General features: G+C 35.8%; 1 protein-coding gene across 1 annotated transcript in view; it reads left to right on the forward strand.

Annotated features, from left to right (window-relative positions):
- The window catches only part of EMCN (endomucin), an 81367-nt gene that overhangs the window by 19877 nt on the left and 33821 nt on the right, over positions 1-27669 (forward strand). Inside the window, exons 3-5 of the mRNA XM_069485452.1 lie at positions 14710-14823; positions 20843-20917; positions 22835-22951. Coding sequence (XP_069341553.1) covers positions 14710-14823; positions 20843-20917; positions 22835-22951 — 306 coding nt within the window. The remainder of the gene's footprint in view (positions 1-14709; positions 14824-20842; positions 20918-22834; positions 22952-27669) is intronic.

The following is a 27669-nucleotide window of genomic DNA, read 5'->3' on the forward strand; positions in this document are numbered from 1 at the left end:
AAACATATGATTATCTCAATGAAGGCAGGAAAAGGTCTTCTAAAAATTCAATGTTTATTGTTGATAAAAACACTGGATTAAATTAAAAAGCTTCTGCACAGCCAAGGAAACAATCAACAGAGCAAATAGACAACCTACAGAATGGGAGAAAATATTCACATGCTATACATCTGATAAAGGGCTCATAACCAGAATTGACAAAGAACTCAAGCAAATCAGCAAGAAAAAATCAAACGACCCCATTAAAAAGTAAGCAAAAGACATGAACAGAAGCTTTTCAAAAGAAGACAGACTAATGGTGAATAAACATTTCAAAAAACGCTCAATGTCTCTATGCATCAGAGAAGTGCAAATCAAAACCACAATGACATATCACCTAACCCCAGTGAGAATGGCTTTTATCAAAAAGTTCCAAAACAATAGATGCTGGTATGGATACAGAGAGAAAGGAACACTTATGCACTGTTGGTGGGACTGCAAACTAGTACAACCTCTGTGGAAAATAGTATGGAGATTCTTCAAAGAACTAAAAGTAGACCTACCATTTGATCCAGCAATCCCACTACTGGGTATCTATCTGAAGGAAAAGAAATCATTTTATCAAAAAGACACCAGCGATCAAATGTTTATTGCAACCCAATTCACAATTGCAAAGATCTGGCATCATCAACCCCAGTGCCCACCAATTCATGAATGGATTAACAAAATGTGTTGTGTGTATCTGTGTATACATATGTGTAAAAAAATTAAATTAGATTCCTGTGTAACACTGCATACCAAAGCCAAGTCCAGATGAATTGTTGACTTAAATGTAGGATGTAAATCTTTAAAACTTTAAGCAGAAAATACAAGAGAATATCTCTATAACATTATTCTAGGAAAATACACAAAAGCACTGACCATAAAAGAAAAGACATATATTTGATTGCATTAGAATTAATTATTTATCAAAAGACACAGTAGCAAAAGTGAAACACCACTTTTGGCATTTCTCTTTGCCAGTTCTTTTTTTTCTTGCTAGGAGAATGCTAAAATGGACAAGAGCTTTGAGGACACTTTGATAGCTGGTAAATGACTCTTCTGAACTTATCAAAAACATTTTACTTCAACCTTTATCACCCAGGAGGAAATAAGGAATAATGTTTTCAAATGTTACAGAGCCTCACTAGAGAGATGAAAATGCTAAGAACACAAAAAATGCCCCATGAATTCTTCCCATATTTTAACAAGACCCTCTATCAGGAAAAACAAAAACCATAAATTTAAATTTATCCAGCATTCAACCCAATTGAGGTCACAAAAGTGCAAAGGTGTATTTACAAATAGTAATTACGTGTAAGAAATAATGATTTGCAAACAAATTTAAAGCCAGAAATTTTCTTTCAACATGAAGTTTCAACAGTAAATCATATGTTTAATATAAAGTCAACACAATTTTTTACTCTTCTATTTGTAGCACGTGGCAATTCTATTTAAAATGATAGAATAATTGCAATATTTTGAAGCTTCTGGCTATTTAGGAAAAACTTAGAGTTAGCACTTAAAAAACATTTATTAAGGGCCTAATGTCAAGTATTGCACTAATAGCTGAAGATACACAGATAAATGTTAATATTATCTATTAAAATTGTTTGAAAATTAATTATTCTTAATATATTTTACTCAATGAATCTAAAGTGCAGAGCACCATATTTATTAGGCCTGGATAAAAGAAATTAATTATATATGGATAATAATGTGAGATTACATCTATTTGTTTTCTCTTATTTTTATCTCTCTCCGTCAAGAAAATAAATTGTTCTGGCATGAATTTGTGCTCAAGACTAGAAATAAATCAGTTTACAAATCTTAGCTTGGATCTGATGGTAGCTTCCACACTTAGAAAAGACTTTATTACTCAACACTGGTGATATCTCAGACTTAAGTAATTATTGCTGCTGCTTTGCAATGCTGATTCCATAGCTCCAGAATCTTATTTGTTCTGATGATCTATCCTGCCATATTTGTACAGCAACCAATTTATAGCCAATATGGCTTGGAATAATTTGCCATAGAATAAATTTACAATTATCCTTTGCTTGGCAAACTCAGTATTGTGACTCAGCAGATTTCATTCTGGGTCTAGTAAAAAATTATTTAATGAAATAAGAAAACTTTTATGTATCAAATATTATGTAGGTATTGCCACCCTTTAAACCTTTAAACCTTTATAAACCTGTTCAGATTGAAGACTTATTCTATGCTCTAGGGAAAAGCCCAATGCCCAGATTTCTCCATATCCCATGTGGCAGAGGGAAGATTAAGTTCTCCTGTTCGCTTCTCTTTCCAACTTCCTGCATCCATCAAATCTTGTGCTTCTTTTGGTGTCTGATGACACTTTTAAGAACTCTGCATTAGCAACAACCAAAATGTAGTCCCCCTTTCCTTCACATGCCCAGAAAAATCCACATAACTGATTGTCTTCATAAGTATTTGCAGATTTTAGTGAAGGAAGGAAGGTTTACATCAAAGTGATGCAAAGGGGGAGTTTTAGATTTCCCTGTTCTTAAAAGTCCTGTAGATGCTCCATCTTCTTTCTCAACCTTTTCTCTCTTCTCTTCATTCACACCCTCAGTGTAAAAAAATAAGAAATTCTTTCATTTTCTCCAGCAGAGCAATTCAGTGCTCTCCAGCCCTTGCTCTTACACTCAGTTCTGGACGTCCTTTAAAATTTCCAAAATTACCTCTTGCAAGAGTACACCTGACCATGTGTTCTCAATAAGTACCTTTTCCATCCTAGTTTTTGTCTTGGCATTTGGGAAGGGATTTTGGAGTGCTTCATTTTCCTTGTTAAAGTTGACAATATCATACAACAGGGTATTACTTTTAAATAATAAGGCACGTTTGAGTTGATTGAAAACCAGAAGTATACTGCTTACTTCTTGCTCTCCTCTTTAAATATGGATTTCCTGATTTCTCCCACTCCCAGCAGAGCAGATACTTCCCACCCAGGCTTTGAGAGCACATTCTGGAAACGTGTCTGTTGCTTAGTACTAAATACAAAAATCTGTTGTTCTGTTTGGTGTAGGCTCTTTCTTTTTCCAAAGGCTACATCTGTCCCACAACATGCAGAGTTATTTTTAAATATGTTAAATTTAATTAACCTCCCCTCCTTTGATGGCATACTAATGAAATGGTTCAAAATCTACCGTATAAATGCTAGTCTCTAAAATCACAAAGTAGACAGTCATGAATCCTTCTTTGTTCTCAGACAAATACATGATGAGCTCCTGCTAAGCATGTGGTTCAGGGCAGTTTTTCCATTTCCAATGTGGATAAAATGTTGGGGAACAGATTCAGAGAAAAAAATGCATGTTTTTGTCCCAGCACTTAGAACTGGTATATACTGAAACCAAAGGGCTGTAATTCCCCTGCTCTGTAGGTATTTGCTTGTTTGTTTTTAATTAAAAAGTATGAGTCACGGGTGTTTGACGACAGTCCCTGACTATTTGCAGGGAATGAAAAAGAAAAGATTTCAAATTCTAGTTCAGTCCTATATGAAGCTTTGAGCAAAATTAACTAAACTTGACTGGTACTTATGTACTAATTGAAGATCCACAGGGAGTGGTCCGCCAACTTTTTGAAGATAAATACCTCAGTTACATGGAAAAATCATGAAACTACCCCTCTAAGTAAGATAATGATTGCACCCACCAATTGAGGAAGCAGAAATAAAATGCTACTAAATATTTATCAGTTTCTTAAATTTTATATCTTATTAATCACAACAGAAGCTATAGGTATTTCAAAATAGTAGCAAATATGTGTGACTCACTTTATCAGTATACAAACAATATTTAGTGTGAATATGGATTCAAAGATCCCTGGTAAAAACTGCAGATCCCAGCAGTCCAGTGTGTACAACACGGTAACAATCAATGCAGGGGCTACAGAACTGCAACAGGTAAAACCTGCATCTCAACTCGTGCTGCTCCCAGAGTTTTTTGTCTTTGATTTTAAGTAATTAATTGTTATATGTCTTGGTGCACTTCTATTTGGATTGAATTTGATTGGAGATCTCTGCACTTCATGTATCTGGATATTGGCATTTTTCCTCAGATAAGGAAAATCTTCAGCCATTGTTTCTTTAAATATGTTTTCCAGCTCTTTTTCTTTTTCTTCTCACTCTTGAATTCCTGTTATGCATGTGTCAGGTCTCTTGATAGAGTCCTATAATTCCTGTGGGATTTTTAATATTATTTTTCATTCTTTTTTCTTTTTGCTCCTCTGATTGCCTAACTTCAAATGTTCTGTCTTCAAGCTCACTGATTTTTTTCTTCAGCTTGATTGAGCTTGCTGCTAAAGCTTTGTATTGCATTTTTCAGTTCAATCATTGTATTCTTCATTGTTAGAATTTCGATTTGGTTTTTTAAATTACTTCTATTTCTTTGTCATACTTCTCATTTTGTTCATATATTTTGTTTAAGCCACACATGTATTGTTCATATTTTATTTAATATTTTTAATTTATATATTCTTACAGTTCACTGAACTTTTTAAGAGAATTACTCCGAATTGTCTTTTTTTTTTTTTTTTTGGTCATTTCATAGATCCCCTTTCTTTAGGGCCCATTGTTGGAGCTTTGTTAGTTTCTTTTAGAGGTGTCATGATTTCCTAAGTCTTTGTGATCCTTGTGTCCTTGCATTGATGTCTGTGCTTTTCAGGAAACAGCACCATTTTTGGCTTTCACAGGGTTTTTGGGCAGGAATAGACCTTTCCTATTTAGTCTAGGCTCTGATTTTAGATGTGCCAGCTAGTAATAACCCGTCAGATGGAGTTTGCTTCTGGGTTCTCTAGATGGGTGGGCTGTTGCTTTGCTCTGATTTCGGGTGTGGCAGCTGGCTGGGCTCTGCACCCAGGCTGAGCAGCTGGATAGGCACCGCAATCCCGCAGATAGGGCTGGGCTGCACGGTGTATTCTCCAGCCAGGTGGAACCACCATTAAGTTTAAGAGTTGAACAGTGTTGCAAGAGGGGCCCCAAGGAGAGGGGGAGTTGCTGTTGGGATGGATAGCACCAGCTGCTTGGCTCAGTAGAAGTGCACGGCTGAGGTTTATCTCCCTGCCCGTGTGGGGCCTGGGAGTGGGATTTAAGGCTGGGCTGAGCACTATTTAAATTCCCAGGTGTGGCAGATTTAGCTCCTGCTCTTTGTTGAAATTTGACACAGAGGTCATCTCCCTCTCTGGGCAAGGTTTGGGGAGGGACTTTGAGGTCATGCAGAGCACTGTTAAATGCCAACGTGTGGTGTAGCTAGCTCCTTGGCAAAGTTATAGTAATTAAAACAGCATGGTGCTGGCATAAAAATAGACTCATCAACCAATGGAACAGAATAAGGAGCCCAGAAATGAACCTACACATGTACAAGCACCTGATTTTCAACAAAGATGCCAAGTATACACACTGGAAAAAAGACATTGTCTTCAGTAAATGATACTGGATAACCACATATGAAAGAATGAAATTAGACCCTTATCTTACACCATATACAAAAATCAACTCAAAATGAATAAAGGACTTAAACATAAGACGTGAAACTATAAAACTACTAGAAGAAAACATAAGGTCAAAACTATGTATCAGTGGTTTAGGAAACCATTTTTTGGATTTGACCCCAAAAATGCAGGCAATGAAAGCAAAAATACACAAATGTGATTCTATAAAGATAAAAAGCTTCTGAACATCAAAGGAAACAACCTAGTGATTGGGAGAAAATATTTGCAAGTCATAGATATGATAAGAAGTTAATATTCAAAATATGTAAGAAACTCAAACAACTCTATGGCAAGAAAATAAATAATCCAGTTTTAAAAAAATGGGCAAGGGACATGAATAGATATTTCTCAAAAGAATACATACAAATGTCCAACAGACATATGAAAAAATCCTCAACTTCACTAACCATTAAAAAATAGAAATTAACAGCACAACGAGATACCACCTCACACCTGACAAAATGGCTATAATCAAAAAGAAAAAAGCTAAGTGCTGGCAAGGATAGGAAGAAAAGGGAACCCTTGTATAGTAATGTGTTGCTTAACAGTGGGAATACATTTTAAGAAGTGCTTTTCAAAAATTTTACCCCTTTACAACTAAAATCGGTCTTTCAACTGATACAAATTAAAGACTATTTTAAACCAGTAAGATAGCTTTTCTTTACATTTAGAGAAAACAAAAATAGGAGTATATTATATGAGAAGTAAGGCATCTCAAACTCTGTCAAATACCACTTTTTAACTTGAAATGCAATACTGGAGGCTATTTTTAGATAGTCTTCACTAATTAAATATAGATAGGAAGGTACACACACTACACTGTGAGAGAGAATTGACTAGCATATTGAATATGTGCTCTATTCATTCATGTAGGAATTAATTTATCTATACAAAACTTCAGTGTATTACACTTTCTCTTCTATGTTGAAAAGGAAATTCCAAAACTAAGTATTCCAAATATCCGTTTCAAACTTTAACATTTTCTCTGGTTCTGGGTAGACCAACACACTAAAAGGAAATATATATAGTTTAAGTAACACTATCAGATTGCAAATGAATGTAGTTAGCTTTGACTCTTAAAATGGACAATTCTTTTCTGGGCACATATTTTTCCCAGGTAGCAAGATAATAACTCCATAAAGCAATGAAGTGTCACTGCTGAAGTACAAGCCTCCTGTTGGTATGCATAAATGCAAATGATCCTTTAGGATTCGCCATAATGGATATTTACATTGGAACTTAATCTTAGAGGCACTAGTTTCATAGGTGAAGAGACATTGTCCAACAGGGCCCTTTGCATAGATGAAGAAACTGAGGTCCAGAGAGTTGAAATGGCTGGCGTGAGTCAGAGCTGCCAGGTCTGAATTTTTCTTCCACTTTCCTTCATGTTTTTTCCCGTGCGTAAGTCACTGTTCTAGATTAATGTGATCTGCTGGTAAAAAGTGTCTGGTGGGACAGATGATCCATGTTTCTGAAGAAATGCGCAGGAGGGCCTGTAGTTTCAGACTCAAGATTTAAAGTGGCTACATTCCAAGTTCAGAGGAAACCGAAGGTGTCATTTGGAGAGAGAACAGGAAGCGCACTGTCCCCTACGATGGCCTCCCTCACGGGGGACTCAGAGAAGGGAGAACACAGTACTGCTCCCCCCAGGACGCAGAAGGCACCCAAATGGATCCCCTTTCTGAAGTCATGAGATGGGCCCAAGAGACTTGCTTGCAAAGTTTGCTGGTGCCTATAGGGGCGTTCTGAGCCCAGCATCTTGGTTCCTTGGAAGATTCTAGCATCTTTTGAGCTGCACAACCACAGTTCTTCTCTGAAGTCAGAGAACTGAATGTAGGAAGGAAGGGATCTTGGGGCAATTGTCTGAGAGCCTAGGAATGCGGCTGGATTCTTCCTTTTCCCTCCCACTCCCACCTTCATAAATAGAAAATATAACCTTTGACTGTTTTTTTTTTTGTTGTTGTTGTTTTTTGTTTTTTTTTTTTTTTTTTTGCCTCAAAGAGTTGAAATTCCCCAAACTGGCTACAATATATAAAAAGTCTCCTTTTAATAAAGTCCACAATCTGAAGATATCTCCTTATTGTGGAATATGATCTTGAAAGAATCATCAGTCTGTAAAGGCAAAATAACCACATGGCCCCCCAATTTCAAACGTGACCCCCTCCATTTGTCAGCCGGAACGCAGATTCTTGGGTCGGTTGTGCAGATATTGTTGTTTTCTGTTTAACAGACTCGCCCATGGAATGTTGCCTTCCTGTTCTCCACGGAGGGGCCAGGTGGCCGGGACACCTGTCCACTCTCAGAGCCTGCCGGGCTTGGCACTGCCACCCCGCCTCACAGACGGTGACAACCTGAGGAGATTCCTCCTTCAGGTGCGGCCTTCTCCGGCCCAGATGAATATTTTTCTCTCTGTGAGAGATGAGATTTTCTCGGTCCTCATCCTCCAAAGTCATTCCACCTAGGAAATTCATTACGAAAACTTTTGTGCTTGCTACAACACTTTTTAGCTTGAACTGAGCGTGCACTTTACATTTAAAATCTTTTGCAGGAGTTACCACTAGCTCTGATATTTTCATTCCTGTTTTCCTCCCCCAGAATATTAATTATGCTTATAAATGAGTAACATCATCCATTTTGCTTTTCCGACCTATATTATATGGCCTCTGTGGAACTATTGATTTCCCTCTTCTGTTTGAATATGAATTTTTTTTCCCTTGTGAGTTCGATTATCTGATTCCTCTTGCAATCTCTTCCAAGAAATTTTTTCTGATTATCCCAGACACATGGATAGAAATGATCTTACTTTTTTTTCACCTTACATTGTGTAGAATCAGACATGCATAGCACTAATTATAAAACTTCATTTTTATACAACACAATGACAAGCATAATCTTGTAGTTGTTTCGTATATATATGAATGTATACACATAGCTTGAGTATTTAAAAAAAAGTCTAAATTCCTTAGGAAAAACACACATTTTAAAATTTTTCTTAGCACCTGTTGAAATAGATGCTTAATAAATATTTATCAAGGCAAATAACTTATTGACTAGTGAGTTACTTATACCTTTCCTATTGGATATTATAAAATTTTTGGATCAGTGCAAATAGAAGAAATCATGAGGGCTGCATCATCGCATAATAATGTTTTTCTTTTAATGGAAAAAAAAAATAGCTGCATTTGATTTGGTTGGCAGTGAACCAGAGTGACCTGTCCTATGTCAAAAGAGAAGGATCAACATTCGTGCAAAAATGTGTTGTTATGAAATTGAAAAGCAAAAAAAAGTGGGTGCCATATCTTTTATGAAGACTTTTTTGATGAGAATTTGGAAAATAGTACCCTATTCTATTTGCATTTATTCATTCTATATATTTTATTGTATTTATATTTAAATATATTTTGTTAAATATCTGCTTAATATGTGAGAGAAAATTGAGATTTTTTTAACTTAGACTGCACTAGTGGTCATTTCCTAACAAAGTAATTATATCATATTTATCAGTCGAACAATAAAAACTGTAATGCTAGCAATTACAGACAAATTACCATGAAAAGGGATCCTCCCACCACTTGTAAGAAGCCAATTTATGCATTGCCGTTATACGCAAACTTAAGAAGTAGATCTACATTCATTGTACACTGACATCCATAAGGAAATAAGCATCTGCAAAATCATAGCTGAAAAATTGGCAATCACTGTAAGATAAAATTTTAAAATACGTTTTAAAGGCCTGAGGGAATGAGAGTGGGTAGGAGGTAACATGTGATGACAATATGAGTTTTGTAGAGGTAATACATTGTAAGCTATTGAGAAATAAAATAGTCTCACCAATTCCGTAGATTAATTGATCTAGATTATGAAGTTATTACCCAATAATTATACATTGAGGGTTTATAAGACCATTTGGTAATTAGAAGTTTGTATTATTGTAATTATGTATTTCTGAAGAAATCACTCTTTTGTTTTCTTAAAGAGTTTAAACCTTTCTTATGAAATTTTGCTCATGGATAAAACCGGCAAAGTCAATATTTTCTCAGAGATAGTTCAGAGAGCAGGTGCATTTAATACTCCCAAATAGTAGAATTAGAAACAAAAACAGATGTTTCTATATCATCTAGAAAAGAGTACTAAAATGGAAATCATGGAAAGTTTTTTGCCAGTTGGTGCTATGATCTTTAGAAACTACCTTAAATTCATACATTCTCTAATATAAGCTCAAAAATGCGACAATTGTGTTACATTAGGACATTAAAAAAAGTTCTTTGCAGGTCTCCAATCATCCAAGAATTCTAAGTTACTGTCATTCAGTGTTTGTGTTGAGCTAGAAGAAGCAAGGTCTATCTTCGTTGGTAGTGGATTTCTACTGGGTTTTAGACGTTGATGTGATGGAGGAGATACAACCTGCTGCTCAGAAGAGGAAAGAGAATTGGAGAGAGCTCTGTTTGTTATGAGGAAGGATAAAATGCTAACTTTTATTGACTATTTGTGAGTTACCTAGAAATGTAATTACGAAGCATGTGTGATTCTTTTTAAACATGCTTTGTAATTACAAAGAGTAGATGACCTGACCATTTGAAAACAGGAGAAAATCTATTTGGTTTCCAGCCATGAGCTGAACTCAAAGACAAGAAAAGCAAGTTCACATGAAAGCTCCTGTACGGTGTCATATGGGAACAGTTGGGAATTTTCTAGTTTGAACTTCAGAGAATGCAGAACTATTTCAGGATCTATGGAAATACTTGAGCACAAATCTATCGTAGAACTTTTATGATTAGAGTAGTTATTTTGTTAATATCCAGATAATGCTTCAACCTTGGGGTAGAATCGGGACACAATGCCATCTGTTTCTCTAACAACATCCCAAGAGCAGCACTATTGGATTTGGCACAAAGTCAGGAGGCTCAGGTTGCCATGTTCAATTTATCTTTAATCACTTTGGACATACAGAGAAAACAAAACAGTATCTCATCATGTCCTGTGAAGAGAAAATACTTTAGAATAAGGCATTTCTCTCAATAGTTTATTAGGAAATCAAATCAAACCTGGAAGGGGTCTACAGGTCTATAGGTCTACAGGTCTACAGATACTGCAGGAAAAGTGTATCTGGTGGTTACTTGCATCATGGTCAATAAAACCTTCCACCATGGAAGTCAGAGGGAATAATTCTTTTCCATCACATCATAAGAGAAAGTTCCCAGTTGCAGAATTTTTCAATCTGAATAAAACTCTTATTTTTATTTTTCAAATCTAAATAGTTTTAGTCGATGAGAAATTTCCTTTAAAGCTCTAGGTCTAATATGAAAACATTTATGTGTGTATGTGTACATACACATACATGTATATGTGACACATTAAATGTTTGTTATTTTTTAAGGAAACAAGTGAGATATTTTGTCTATTTCCTCAGTACATAAGGGCAAAACATTTGTGTGTGTAGTCACTTCCTGTCACAGGTGCAGGGCAGGTGCAGCAGGGTGTGTCGCTTTGCATAGCCCACCTCCTCCTGGCCAGATGTGTCATGAAATACTACTCAGCCGTAAGAAACAATGGTGATCTAGCACCTCTTGTATTTTCCTGGATAGAGCTGGAACCCATTCTACTAAGTGAAGTATCCCAAGAATGGAAAAACAAGCACCACATGTACTCACCATCAAACTGGTTTCACTGATCATCACCTAAGAGCACATTTAGGAATAACATTGATCGGGTGTCGGGCAGATGTGGGTGGGGGAGGGGATGAGTGTATACATACATAAAGAGTGCAATTCGCACTGTCTAGGGGATGGACATGTTTGAAGCTCTGACTGGGGGGGGGGAGGGGCAAGGGCAATATATGTAGCCTAAACTTTTGTACCCCCACAATATGCTGAAATGAGAATAAATAAATAAATAAATAATTTTAAAAAATTAAAAAAAGAATATATTCTCCGGAGTCAAGGCTGTCTGAGTTAAAATTCCAACTATATCGCTTACAGTGTATAATGTGGGTGAGCTGTTTATCCTTTGCGAGCTTCAGTGTTTCCATCCATAAATTGGTGATCATAAAAGTATGGGCCCTTTGGTGTCTTTGTCGGGATTAAATTAGATAACCCACAGAGAGAGATTACATTGACTAGCCCATGGTACACTCAACACTCTTAGGGACGGTCAGCGCTTGCCAAAAGAGAACATGCTGCTTATTAAACCATCCAAAGAACTAATAATGGAGGTATTGTTGAGTATAATGGATTAAAGTTTTACTCAGGAGAAATCAGTGGTCAAATATGCTTAAGTGTAGCAAGGAGGAAAAGCCTCACAGCACATCTCAGTCTTACCACACCAGTGGTTAGAAATTTGCAGACTTGTAGTGTGGGACAAGTCATCTTACATATGGGAACGCATTGATATCACATGATGACTTCAAGAGGGCAGACGACATTAATATAAAAATGGGGCCTTTTGCAGCTCTGTCCAACTGGTGTCTTCTCATTCTCTGCCCCACAAATTTCCCATGGTTTTTCCTGCAGTGGAATTCCTATTTGGTCACTTTCAATGGCTCTCTAGTGAATTCAATAAAATCAAAAGTACAGGCCTTGGTGTTCGTGGCCTCTACAGTATGGCCTCCAGCATTTTTCCGGACAATGTCCACTAGGTCCTTTTGTAGCTCATTGCAATCTATCCAAATAGAGCTGTCTGCAGTCCTCTGAAATACTTCTCATTTCCCCATTCCAGAGCTTTCTCTCGTGCCCTTTCCACTCTGCTTACTCTCTAGTTCCTATGTCAAATCTCTCCTGAAATATTCCTTGCTCAGGCCAGCAGGGTGGTTGTCTTTTATCATATAAACTCTTGTTCAGTTTATTGTTTGCCCAGCAGCTTTCAAATTTTTAACTGGAATCACAATAAGAAATATATTTTGCATTGGCACACATTTCATCTAGACTTATACACACCCCCCATACCAAAGCTTCATAAAACAAAACTTAACCCTGTTATTTGCAATACCACTCTTATATTGTCTCTTTTCTTTTTTTATTTGGAAAAAGCTCTGACTGCAATCTACTAAAGAGATTTGATTACCCTTTAATTGTATCACAACCTGCAGTTTGAAAAACATGGGTCCATTCAACCCATACAAGAATGTCCTTTTTATTTATTGTGCATATTTATTGTGCATGTTCCCTGCCAGATAGAAAGTTACTCAAGGGTGATACCATGTGGTACATCACAGAGTCTTTTACTGTATCTAATCATGATTTTCATATACATAGTCGCTCAACATATATTGAGGAAGGAAGGAAGGAGGGAGGGAGGGAAGAAGGAAGAATAGAGGGAGAAAAACATCTCTGGAGATGTTGATTATGCTCAGAAGTAGTCACTGTTATTATTTAGGAAGTCAACAGATGAGGATCATTCAAGCTATTTACAGGTGGATTTTCAAGTCTAAGTGGTATACTTTGAATAATTTCTTCAACTTCATAATAAACGTAGAAATGAGTGTTACATTATGGAATCTAGAACCAAAAGAAAGAGAGTTAAAACAAAATGACTAGTAGAAAAAAGATAACCTTCTGCAGGCTATGGGCCTGCTCCCTGCTGAATGTTGGGGGTGTTGGAAGAGGTAAAACCAAGGGTGTGAAGTGCACCTCCAGAGGTGAAAAAAGCTTTTGACTTGATTTCCATAAAGCTTGTGGATTTCGTTTTGTGCTGAACACATCTCTACATGCTGAACACATCAGTCAATTTCTGTGTAAAAACTATTAGCAAAGTCAGTGCCAAGAGCTAACACTTCCAAACACCTCAAGGCTGTAAAATTAAACAGCAAATATAGTCTATTTCATGACATATGAGATATGCATTTCACTGACATGCCAGATTATTGGTTTTTCTCAGATTCAAGAGGAGAATTTTGAGTGTAATTTAAATTTGAGAAGTCATACTAATGACATATATTTACTATAAGGGCATACCCAAGTTGACTGGGATTCAAACATAAGTCTTTGTTGTTCAAAGTCCATCTTCTTAACTAACATTCTATACTATACTATATATACTCTATACTGACCAAGTAACAACAGAAAAAACAATGCCTTCGATAGATATGAATCCTTTTTCCAGATCTTTTGCAGATCTTCCATAGATATGAATCATTTTTCCAGATCTTTTGTAGATGCTTTCTGTATTTTGATCCTTAACATAACAGTGAATATTCAGAGATGAGACCAATAAAATACAGGATTAAAAAGATTATATAAGTGCTAATAAATTACAATAATTTTATGTGAAGTAAATCTTTTCATAGAACATAAAGAGTTTTAAGTTCTACATACTTCACTTTGAAAAATAACAATGAAGTGATGGTTTTGCCAACTCTGACTATTATAGAAGACCTATTCCCTAATATATTTAAATGGAAGTTTTAAGAATTCTTATTAAAAAGAAATATATAATATGGATCACAATATATTATCTTCATTTGTGTGCCTTTGGTTGCCCAAAAACTGTTACAATTTAGAGAAAATAAACAACTTGACAATGTGGATGTATAGTAGCTCCATTGACAAAAATTAAAACATGCTGCAATTGTTGAATTTCTTAAAGTTTATTGTCTTTCTTTGGAACTTATCTTTATATGTGTAATACTTTTATATTTTATACTCTATATATAGTATATATATAGAGAGAGTGCTTTATATTAAGAAGATACATACTGATATTGACATTTTACTACTTTATAACTTCAATGTGCTATAAAAATATTTAGTAAAACATCCACTGCCCAGAGAATGCCCATTTAATTATTTCATCTGAGAAGGTTAGTTTAGTTGGCTTAAAAATATTATTAAATTTCAAATCTACACATTAATTTCTCATTTGTTTTCTCAGAAATTGTATAGTTTTGGAACCATAAAATGCTCCTGCCAGCCATCTTGAAAATTCATGCCATTGAGGAGAAGCAGGTGGAATTAGTGAAAGAATCCAGAGCTCAGGATGGACTCATTATAATGGAAAATGAGTTCCAAATCTACGCTCTACTGACTGCATTAGCAGAACTATAGCTAGAAAGATAGCTGGTTAGATAGATAGATGATAGATAAATAGATAGATAGATAGAGCTTTGTTTATATATACCAGTCTAATGACTGGCAAAATAAATGCAAATGTTAATGCAATTATTTTAACATAATTTACTTTTTTCAGATGTTACAACTGCTACTCCTAAGTTACCATCAACGAATTCTACAACAACATCTACACCAACACCAAGCACAGTACCATTACCAAATACTGTTATCACATCAACATCTCCTAAAGGTAAGATTAACTCTTAGTAGAATATTGTTAATTTTAACAAGCAAAATTAGTAGTGTTTATACGATTTAGTAACAGGAAAATAATTTGGGGTCTTATGTGTGGTTGTTATAAAGGTCCATATTATTTCACTATTTTGAAATTCATGTGTTATTTTGGGTTGCATGCAAAACCCTGAGATCTCAGCGGGCTTCTCTAACGGTATTCTTCTGGATCATTTCCTGTTTGAGAATGATGCTATTGTGACTGTTCCATAAACAAAGTTTATTTTTAGAGAAGAAAAAAATTACCATGTTCCAAGTCATAAAACTGTCCTTCCAAATATTCCAGTTCTCCACATAAACAGCACAGCCGACAAGGTGAAACAGTATTAATAACAGACTGGTTTTGTTGGTTGCATTGTGCTAACAATAGATTTAATTCATAGGTTTCAATCGCAATGTCACCATTATTGTTACTGGATTGAGTGACAACAACCGTGTCATGTTTTCGGGCTGGATATTAAAGAGGATTACTATCCATAAACATTTAAAAATCCATTAGAATCTTTCTATGCAAAATCTAAGAGGCTATCAGTGCAATCCATACTGCATTGCCCAGTCTGCAGCACACACAAAATGAAGCATGTTATTCAGGTACAGTAATCCATGGAGGAGAAAAACAGAATTGTTGGTTGATCGCCTAGGAGCAGAAACTCTGGTTAGAAAGCTAAGGTTATGGAAAGACCAGAAAATCACACACACTGGTGAATGGATGACTGAAATTCCTACTGCTGTCTTTTCTTACCTCTCTTTTATCCCCTTAATTTTCATTCTAAGACCAAAGTCAAACACATGCAGAGGACCAGTGAGGGCTAGTTTGGTGGGCATGAAGGGGGCAATGATTCTCGGAGTTAAAGGGTATCTGATCATTTTCCAATATTTCTGCTATGTATGATTCTAAGATGAAACCAAACCATTTCTAGCAACTTTACTACCAGTGGCTCTTGTGGTAGGACACCAAAGCAACCTTCTCTGAAGCCAGTAAATAGAATGCTTGAGCTTATATGTGCATATACACACACACATACACATATATTCTTTTTGTGGACATTTTCACCGATTTATATTACTCAGTTAACAGAAATTAAACTTTGGTCTGTATTCTTCAAAAGTTGCCCAGATGAGTTTTAAATTATTCACATTCAATTGTAAAAACTGTAATAGCCCAGAGAAGTTTTCCTTTTTATTAATTTTTATTATAAAACTGTTCAAATGTACCCCAAAGTGGAGAATACTGTCATTAATCTCCATATATCCATTTCCCCAAATCAACATTTATCTACATTTTACCACATTTGCTTCATTTTTCTTTTTCTTTCTCCTTCCTGCTTTCTTTCTTTTTCTCTTCTCTCTCTCTCTTTTTATTTGGTTGTCAAAGTATTTTGAAGGGAATCCAGACTTCATGCCGTTTCATCTCTACATGTTAAACATGCCTGTCAAACAATATGGACAATTTATTACAAAGGTACAATGCCATTGTAAAACCCTCCAAATCAATAATAGTACCTATTATAATACCTATCATCTATTATGTGTTTAGATAAGTTTTCAGGGTTAAAAATCTAGTAACCAGGAATCTGTCAGTAGGAGGGGAAGTGAGGGAAGGAAGGAAGTCCATTCTGGGGTCTCCAATGGGACCTGCCGGGAGAGTATGGTGGACGGGAGGTGCAGCAGGGAGGCAGGGTCTTACGCTGCTTGCATCCAGTATGGGAAACAGAAAGTCCAGCATGGTGGGCGGGCCAGGCAGAGGCAATAAGCCTTTTCTTTCTGGCTGAACTGATCACCATTTGTGTATTAAGGGTGTAGGTGGGTTGGACTATGTAGACTGGATATCGCCTGTTCTCCTAAAGGCAATAAATACAATGAATACACAGTCGTGAAGACAGTGGAAAGTTTGCCTCGAGTTCTCATGTTCTAAGGAGTGTATCAGTGTATTTGACTTCCTGAATTCAGGCCCGAGGGGTTTAAATTTGGGGGAGTTTTCGACATCGTTCCATATTCCGGAATAACCATTTTTAAATTACACAATAATATCAAAAACAAAAACAAAAAATGTTTGTCTGTAGGGAAGGAGTTCCTTATTCCCTCTTCCTCATGGCTAACATGTTTCTCTTAGCCACAAAGAAAGTATTTACTGAAAAAATATGACACGGGGAAGCCTCTTTGTCTTCATTTGAAGGCTTCCCAATCGGATTTTCTTTGTTTATAGGTCAAAACCAGTTGGTTTAATAGTGCTTATGTCCAGCTAAATCACATGCATTTTCTTTCTCTTGCCAATGGCAGAAATTCTATCATCAGAAAAGTGGAAAATGTGCAACTGAGATGAGAATTCTTCTTGCAGCGAGATAGCCACTGAAGTGGAAGAAGTAATTGATAAAGCTTTGCCAGGAGCAGGGCTCATGCTCAGAGGTTTACCCAATTAGAGAGATGGGACCTGATCTTTTCCTAGATACACACCAAATGCGCGGCACATTTTGTGCAAAGGCCAAACAGCCAGAGTTAAAAATCCACATTTGGCCATTATCAAATAGAAAATGAATTTCTAGTATACAAAAGCGAACCTAAAATTTTATTTTTAAAATGTGATTATTATTCAGCTCAATTTTAAAAGCATTTAGTAGTCAATTTTTAATGAGTTGAATTATAATGCAGGAATAAAAATTTCTCAGCTCTGATACTAAACATTTCTAGTACTAAATAGACAATTTAGTGTCACCTGAGATCAACAGAGGAACCAGATGTTTTGGGCCATCTGTCTCACTTGGGGTTCTAGATATGGTGATGTTTAGGTTGCAGATCCTCTAGGTAGAAACTGACTAGGTAAAACTATAACATACAGACTTTTTAAAAAGCATTCTTGGAAATTTTCTTGTGTGATTAGTCAGAAAAAAATGGGTTTGAGTACCTCATTTTTCACCATAGCCTTTCTCTTTTCATCCATTGTCTTTCTCTTCCTTGTTAAGTTTGAATTGGAAATGATATACCTGGGACATCTTTGTGTATAATTTTTTGGTTTCTTCTTTTCATAGAATTTTGAAGTAGTAAAGTTGACATTTTGCTTTCAGTTTATCCTAATAAAATATGAAATGTTTACAAATTAGACATTTTTGTGGAACACTTATGGCCTAAATAAAATTTAGCACACTTCTAAAAGGTTATTTTGGAAAATTGTATGAATGCTAGTTTACTAAACAACTTTTGAGAGAGTAGAATTATGATATTCTAATGATTTAATCTTTTATAAATATTTGTTGGCTCAAAATGATAAAACGTCCTTAAAGATAAATAGCCATAGCATTCTCTTAATATATTAACTTCAGTCTATTTCTATAATTACTTAAAAGTATATAATCATTGCTTTTGCACATAAAATTAACAGAAATCAGTTATCATTAGTTACTGAAACTTTTTACTCTTGCAATAATAAATGTGCATTTATATTTAAGAATTTTAACATATCTAGCACATAAGGAAAATTTCACTATAAGTTTTTTGTAGAAAGCTTATTCATATTTGAAAGTGAATATTCATGTATTAACAATCTAAAATAGTGTCCTTCATCTCAACATAAAATTGCTAACTGTGTGAGGTGATGGATATGTTAATTAGCTTTATTGTTGTGATAATTTCACAAAAATATGTAAGTATCAAAATACCACCTTGTACACGTTAACACATTGACTGCCATGTGAGTTGTATTTAACTCAGGGTAGTTTTGAGCCTGGGGCCACGTGAAGCAAAACCCTGCCATTGGTTTGTGAAAATCTTGTTGATGTTCTTATTGTTACAATTAATATTGACAATTTAAAGATGTTGATTGCATTGCCTATAGCTCATGCACAGGAAACAATAAAAAATAACAAATTAGAAAGGATCATTTTGTTTTAATAAAACAACATGGCACCAGGGAAAAATTTTTCTTCTAGTGTGGCAGTCAATGTATTAAATATATACAATTTTTAATTATCAATTATACCTCACTGAAGCTGTAAAAAAATAAAATAAACAAAAAATGAAAATAACGTGTCCCATTTATCTTATAGATATTATTACAATGATTATATATACTGATCATTAACAATCACAAGATCACGGTTCACATAAAAGTTTCAGAACACCAAAAATGTACAACTATTTACTTCTTCAGTTTTGCAAAGACTGGATGAAAAATTCTGGCTGAATACTGAGTCCTAGGCTCAATTTTATTATATCTCTTCCTTTCATCAAACATGCAATCAAAATGGGCATAAAAGAAAATGGTCAAGGCTCAAGCCATATATCAAAAACATTTGTACCTCCTTAATTAATATTTTGAAATAAAAAAATGGTCAAGTGCTTTGAAAACCCAAAGATTGTTCACCAGCCTGAGTGACAGAGTAAGAACTCATCCCCTCTAAAAAGATTGCACACGCTTGACACTTTCTCTATATTCATTATTATCATTATATGTATCCTAATTGATTTCTATGTTCTGAATTTTCAAGCAGTATGTGAGACATATACCAGTGAAAGATAGTGATAAAGTAATTTGAAAAATTCCATTCAGCCTATTATGGGTACCAAGAATCCCAAGGGTGGTGAAGGAGTGGAAGCAAAGACACCTTGTCTGGCCAGAGGGAATATTTCATTTATATATCGTCACATCTGTATTTTTAATATGTTGGCATCGTGGGAGTGGGCAATGCAAAAATCTCAAATCTCACTTTTGGGAATAAGGTTTCCTTTGTCGGTTTCTTCTTTTAAAATAAAACCATGTAAGAGTCTGGCAGATTATTAGAAAGTGATAAATGCTTAGCAGCTGTCTACATGACAATATAATTTCCAGAATCTGCCTATGACAGCCACTTCCCACCGCAGTCATAATCTGTCCTCCCTAAGAAGTAGTGAGGACAGAGAAGCAAGCAGTAGACAAAACCTTCACCACTCACGTGGAAGTTTGTCCCCAGCCATCCTCCACAGGTCGTATCTTCCTCTTATAGTTTCTCAGAATCTTCTGGCATACAGCTCCAGACAACTTACCCTTTAAAACTCTCCTCTGGACTACAGTTTTAAAGCATTAGATTAATTGTGCAGTGCCAATAGTTTCTCCCCAAGTACGCTGTGCATGCATGTGAGACCCAAGATTTTATATATGTCACCCAGTAACTATGAGACCTGTGTCCTCATCACAAAAGGGCATTCCAAAGTGTTTTAAGAAAGACGGGAATGCTTTTATAGACAGTAGCTATCAAACTGGAGTCATGTTAACTACTTAAGGCAGATTTTTTTCCCTTTGTTTATCTTTATGTCCTATGTGAGTGCCCTCTTATTTGAACACTTATTAAATGCCCACAGTATGCCAGGAATTATTCCTGATATTACTCATTAAAAAGATGACTAAGAGTTGGATATTGCCCTCAAGAATCTGGGATGGGGCCTGAGAACTCAAAGAATGTTTCATGAATGAACAAATTAATTATAGGAGTTTGCAAGTTTCTTTATGACCTTTTTTTTGTTGTTGTTGTTTGAAAGTTTCAATGCCATAACTAAATCAAGAAAATGAAATGTAATTCTGAAAAAAAAAAAAAAAAAAGAGGCATGATACTCCTAGGTCCTAATGACCAAGTCATTTTTCCCACAGGGAAAAATAAAATGATTTGAAATCATTAGAGTTTAGAGTTTTTGCAGTAATTTTCTTGCATGTTTAAAGATACTAGGTATCAATCTGCAGTGTAAATTTGCTTTTGGGGCCTGTTATACAAAAACATGTGTTGTTTTTTTCTTTGTTTTTTAAAATCAGGCCACTCAAGCATTCGATACTTATATTCCTCTTTGGAGAAAAGAAGCTAGAAAATGGAAAAATTAAAGAAAGACAAAGGCTTACCCAGTACCTCTGCAGAGGGATTCCAACCCATCTCCAGATTTTATTGACTTTTATTTATTCCTTAACAAGTGAGATGAGATTGTAATTCATACTAATGTCATCTATCTTATCAAACTAGGAGGAAACAGCAGTGAGTTATTAAATGCGTCTCTGGTGACAACAGTTTCTTCATTCATAACAGTTAAAAGTGAAGGTGAGTAATGATTCATTTTGCCACCATTTTTAAATATGTATAATCCACACCCTGTACTTGTCACTCTTTTAAAGTATACAATTCAGTGGTTTTTAGTATATTCACAAGATTGTGCAACCATCATGCATATCGAATTCCAGAATATTTTCATCTCCCCCAAAAGAAACCCTGAATCCATTACCAATCACTCTCTAGTCCCCCTTCCCCCAGCCTCTGGTAACCACAAACCTACTTTCTGTCTTCATACGTTTGCCTATTCTGGACACTTCATATCAATGGAATCATACAATATGTGAGCTTTTGTATCTGGCTTCTTTCACTTAGCGTAGTATTCTCAAATTCATCCACCCTGTCGCCTGTATCTGTAGTGCATTCTTTTTTAGGACGGAACAATATTTCACTGTATGAATATACTATATTTGGTTAATGTATTTATTAATTGATGAACATTTGGGTTGTTCTGCTTTTTGATAATTATAAATAATGCTGCTGTGAACATTTGTGTACAAGTTTTTGTATGTCCACGTTTGCCATTTCTCTTAAATATATAACTTGACGTGAAATTGCTACATCATATCAGAGCTGCGTTTAACATTTTGAGGAGCTGATTTCCAAAACAGCTACGCTATACTATTTCCTCATTTAAGGGGAAGGTTGGAGTCAAGGTCTGTTCTCTGGATGGGTTCCTACATCCTCAGATGTTGAGTTTCTCCACCTTGGGTGACCTTTCCCACTTCCATGCTGCCGTGAACACCAATTTCTGCTTTCCTGCTACAATAAGACATGTCTCCACTTTCCTTGAGTGTTTCCCTCTTGATTTAATACTTCAAAATGTCTCTAAAGTTTGTAGCTATTTCCACTCATTCTTGCTCATATGCAAGGTTAACACTATAGTCTATATTTATTTCACTTCCGTTTGCGTCCCAATTCCGGAAGCCTTTTTACCTGAAGGAAGACGTAGTTATCTACTGTCTGTGAGGTCTTTTGCAAACTGTCAATTTCTCCAGCATGAACTCCTCAACTGCACTAAGAATTTGCATTACAGAGTAGATGCTTGTTACCATAGAATGGAAACTGACTGGCACTTCTGGAAGGTGCCAGCAATTCTTGCTCCATCCTGCTCTGTGATAGGAATCTACTAAACTGCTTTCCCCCCATCTCCAGCTAACACCAAGCATGAACCAAATGGCACGGCTGCCTTTCCTTTGGTACCCCAATGTTCCCCACACTGGACTTCGAAAAGACTAAAGAGCTTTTCATTTTGCTTTTATAACATTTATGCAAATATAGATTATTTCAAGTCATCTTATATCAATCTTATTTTTGAAAAGCTCGGCTTACTTTTTCTTTGCTGTTAATTTTTCTTTCTTCAAAAAAATGAACTAAGCATAATTCAAAGTATATTCTGTTTACTTCTTGTTATCCCTTCTCCCCTGGCTATTCCACCTGCCTGAAAATTCTCTCCCAAGCAGCATGAGAACCGTGGTGCCATCTTTAACTACTGCCACTTCCTTGCCATCCTCTTCCCAGAGTTTAACTGAGTGATTAACTTTTGCATCAGAAAGGCTTGGATTCAGTCATGGCTCTCTCCTATTGCAATTTATATTATTGAGGGGAAATTATTTCTCTGAGTCCACATAAAATTATGGTCATAATGATGACTTAATTCGTAAGATAATTATAATGATCAAATGAGATTCCCTATGGCAGGTACATGGGAAAGTCTAATGTCCCTCCACTTTCTTTACAGTAATTAACTTTATCACCAAAAGGCAAATATTGAAATGCTATATTTCTAAATCTGGGTCAGAAGACTTTCAGCAATTAATCTTCAAGTTGTAATTGGATGTTAATATGAATATCAATAAGACTGTCTGGTGATTTTTGTACCCTGATGGCTGCTCGTCCTCCTTACAGAATTAGGGACCACAGCCAATGGTTCCTCGAAGAATGAGTCCAGCACCACAAGCGCAACAGTGACAAATCCTCCACTTTCAAATGCTGTCTCAACGTTACAAAGTTTCCAACACAAGAGTAAGTATGAGGATTGGTGCTGATGTGCTAAACTAGTGTGTTGGCCAGGACTAACCTCCGAAGTTTTTTCAGCTCACAATTGCCAACGAATCATGCCCCACTTATTTTCTCTCCTCGTCTGTACCAAATAGGACAACCCTTTGGCAACCTTGTTTTTTACAGTTAGACTCTGTCCCATTACAGCCACAGATGGGTGTGTGCCAAGGAAGATTAATTCAAGGTTGGGCAGTAATCTATGCTATTACCTGGCAAAAAAAGGACAGCTCAGCCAACAAATTGGACACCTTTGATGAAATGGGAAAATTCCTAGAAAGAAATACATTGCAAAAATTGACTCATGAAAATATAGAAGTCTGAAAAGATCTATAACAATTAGAAAAATTGAAATAAAAATTTGAATATTCTGTGAAGAAAATTCCAAGCCAAGATGGCTTCAATTGTGAATTCTACAAAATATTTTCAAAAGAAATAATACCAATTCTTCCCAAACTCTTGCAGAAAGTAGAGGAGGAGGGAACACTGCACAGTAATTCTCTGAGGGTAGTATTACCCAGACACCAAAGCTAGAAAGGAATGAAAAGAAAAAGTAAGTAAGAAAAACTACAGATCAATATCCCTCATGAACATAGCTGCAGATATCCTTAATAACATATTAGCAAACAAATTCAGTAACACATAAAAAGGAATAAAATATGAACAAGTGAGTTTATTCTCCAAATGCAAGGTTGCTTTAACATATAAAAATCAAATAACGTAATACACCATAATAGTAGAATCAGTACATTCATAAACAGCATTTGACAAAATCTTACATCCACTCCTCAAAAAGTCTCAATAAACTAGCAATAAAATGGAACTTCCTCAACCTGATTAAGGGCATCTACAAAAAACCTACAGCTAACATCATACCTAATAGTAAAAGTTAATGTTTTCCCCTTAAGGTCTGGAGCACAGCAAAGATTTTCATTCTCATCACTTCTCTTCAGCATTGTAGCCAGAAGTTCTGACAGTACATTTGGCAATGGATAATAGATAGCTCCACCTAGACTGGAAAATGCAGAACATTTTCTTGTAGCAGTGTTTTGGCTTCTGTAAGGAGAACCTATTTCAGAGGCAATATATATCTGTAAGGTACATTTAGCAAACCAAAACTTATCTACCTTATATCATGGCCCGTAATATAAACAAGAATAAAACTATATATGTACCTGCAAAGTATATAGCAGCTTTTGGAAGATTAAACTCAAACAATTTGTACTTTGCACTAAATACCCATTCAGTGGCTGATGAGGAGGAAAATGTCATTCAGGGACTGTGATTTATTAAAATTAGTACTCCACAGAAGTATGTGGTCAGCACCATGAGTCACTTAAGACTCTTAATTTCACTTTAATTCATGAAGTAAAATGCCCTTTGCATCTCAGTTCTAGGGAGTGTTGTATTTATTTAGCTTCTAAACGCAGTTTGAAATGGCTTTCTTCCAAGTAGTTAAAAAATACATCAAAGCCACTTCTTAAAAAAATGAAATACCCCGGAAAGCAAGATAATGAAATAAGGGTATTTACTGCTCCCTTTTGTATTTGCCATTTGATTAACCAGCTCTATACTAAGTCTTTTAGATATTAGTTTTAAAACACACTTCTTGGGCAGCCTTTATTCCCCGGATATCTCTGTCTTCACGATGCTCACTGCCCAGCATGGATTCCACTTGATGTGATGAGTCTGCCCCCATTTCCATCTGCCAAGTGAGGAAACCAGGACTTCTCTTGATTCCTGTTTACTACAGCATCACTCCCTCTCCACCCTTGACACACACACATTCAGAATAAACAAGTCAGGACAAAGAGGTAGATAGAAAACAAAACCAGCTACTGTTAGGGGAATGCTGAACAGCTGGAGATTCATCTCCCTTTTAAACATAGGGGCAATGGTTCCTTGGATAGGGAATGTCAGACAAAGGCATTATGGACATTTCATCTCAAGACTGGAACAAGTACAGGTTTGACTGAGAGTGGAAGTGTTAGGTTTATTGCTTTACTCCCCAGAAAGGTCAAATGCAGATCCGAAGAGATGCACATCCTCAAAACATTTCTAATTTTTCCCATTCTCTTAGAATCATGTGTTTTTCTACTGTTTTATAGGATATAAATTACTAAAACTCTTAGAATTTTTAAGATAGAAATGCTCATTAATTCAGTGCTCTGATTTTATTGTTTAAAAATGTGGGCCCTTTGGATTAATTGACAAATTAATTTATACACTAGAAATCTTTTAGAGGGTCTCCTGTATACCTGGCAGTATTCTAGCTTGTGAGAAATAGTTGTATATTAGACAGCGCCATCATGGAATTTACCTTCTAGTGGATAAAAAAAGACAATAAGTTAAATATTGATCATTCAATATCAAATAGACATATTCTAAACAATAATAAAACAGAGTAAAGAAAAAGCAAGTGATGGTGCTGGTGCCGATTTTCATAGGGTGCCCTAGGAAGCCCTCTCTGAACAAGTGACATTGGGAAGAGAACTAAATAAAGGAGGAAACATACAGCTATCTGGGGAAGAGAATTCAGAGAAGAGGAAATAAAAAGTGCGCAGGCACTGATACTTGGATGAACTCAAGTCGTTTGAATAATAAAGAGGCATCTATGGTTGGAGTGAGAGGAATGAAGGGAAGAATAGGTTGGTGGATGACAATTTACATAACCAAAGTGTTTGTACCCCCGTAATACTCTGAAATAAAAAATTTAAAAAAATTGTGTGATCATTGTGTGTCATATGCTTGTACCAAAACATAACATGTACTCCATGAATATGTACAATTATTTATGTATCAATCAATAAATAAAAATAAAATAGAAAAAAAAATTGTGTTGAGAAAACTGGATATCCACATTCAAAAGAATAAAATGAGGCCGTTACCGTATACTATACACAAAAATTAAATCAAAATGGATTAAAGACCTAAATATAAGACTTGAAACTATAAAACTCCTTGAAGAAAAAAGGTAGGAGAAAAGCTTCATGACATTGTATTTGGCAATAATTTCTTGGGTATGACACCAAAACCACAGGCAATAAAAGCAAAAATGGACAAGTGAAAATACACAACTTCAAAACTTCTGTGCAGCAAAGGAAACAATCAAAAGATGGAAAAGGAAACCTTCAGAATAAAGGAAATATTTGCAAACCATATATCTGCCCCTTGGTTAATGTCTAGAATATATAAAGAATGCCTATAACTTAACAGCGGAAAAACAACCTGGTTAAAACTTGGGCAAAGGGCTTGTATAGCCATTGTTCTGATGAAGGTATACAAATGGACAACAAGCATAAGAAAAGGTACTTAAGATCACAAATCATCAGGGAAATGCAAATCAAAACCACAATAATATACCACCTCACACCCATTAGGATGGCTACTATCAAAAATAAGTAAATAGGCCGGGCGCGGTGGCTCACGCCTGTAATCCTAGCACTCTGGGAAGCCGAGGCGGGTGGATCGCTCGAGGTCAGGAGTTTGAGACCAGCCTGAGCAAGAGCAAGACCCCGTCTCTACTAAAAATAGAAAGAAATTATATGGACAACTAAAAATATATACAGAAAAAATTAGCCGGGCATGGTGGCGCATGCCTGTAGTCCCAGCTACTCAGGAGGCTGAGGCAGGAGGATCGCTTGAGCCCAGGAGTTTGAGGTTGCTGTGAGCGAGGCTGATGCCATAGCACTCACTCTAGCCCGGGCAACAGAGTGAAACGCTGTCTCAAAAAAAAAAATAAATAAATAAGTAAATAAATAAAAAGTGTTGGGTAGGATACGAAGAAATTGGAACCCATGTGTTTCGTCTGTGGGAATATAAATGGTGCAGCTCCCATCGAAAACAGTGCAGAGATTCCACAAAAAATTAAAAATAAAATTATCTTATGATCCAGCAGTCCCACTTATGAGTATATCTATAAAAGAATTGAAAACAGGATCTTGAAAACGTATTTGTACACTCATGTTCATTTCAGTATTATCCGCAATAGCCAAGAGGAGGAAGCACCTAAATTTCCATAAACAGATCAATGGATTTTGAAAATGTAGCATAAACACACAGTGAAATATTCATTCTATAAAAAAAATCCCTTCATGTGCTACAGCATGGACGAACCTTGAGGACATTATGCTAAGTGAAATATGCCAGGTACTAAAAAGCACAAATACTGCATGACTACTTCTCTGAGCTATCTAATCTAAAAGAGTCACACTCTTAGAAACAGGAAATAGAATGATGGTTGCCACAGTCTGGGTGGAGGGAGAAGCAGGGAATTGTTCAATGAATATAAAGCTTCAGTTCTGCAAGATGGAAATATTCAATAATGTGCATACAGTTAACACTACTGTGCTGGGCACTTAAAAATTATTAAGATGGTAAATTTTGTGTTTTCTGTTTTCAACCACAATTTTTAAAATAGTAGCCAGGTGGTGAATTTTAAAAAATCAATTCTGAGTCTACTTCCAGTAATGTTATACCTCCTCCTATTCAGAACATTTTTAAAAGTTGGGCAAAACTATAAATATATATTATATATATGTAAATGTTGAAAACACTAAGATTTAATAAGATAATATAGATTATGGAATCAAGTTCCTGAAAGAAGAAAGAAATTCACAGAGAGAGCTTGGCTTGGCATTAGAGGCAGCTTTTTTCTCTAGAGTCATCTGCTGATTCCCACATAG

The sequence above is a fragment of the Eulemur rufifrons genome, chromosome 13, assembly GCF_041146395.1.
Source record: "Eulemur rufifrons isolate Redbay chromosome 13, OSU_ERuf_1, whole genome shotgun sequence".
NCBI classification, from domain to species: Eukaryota; Metazoa; Chordata; class Mammalia; order Primates; family Lemuridae; genus Eulemur; species Eulemur rufifrons.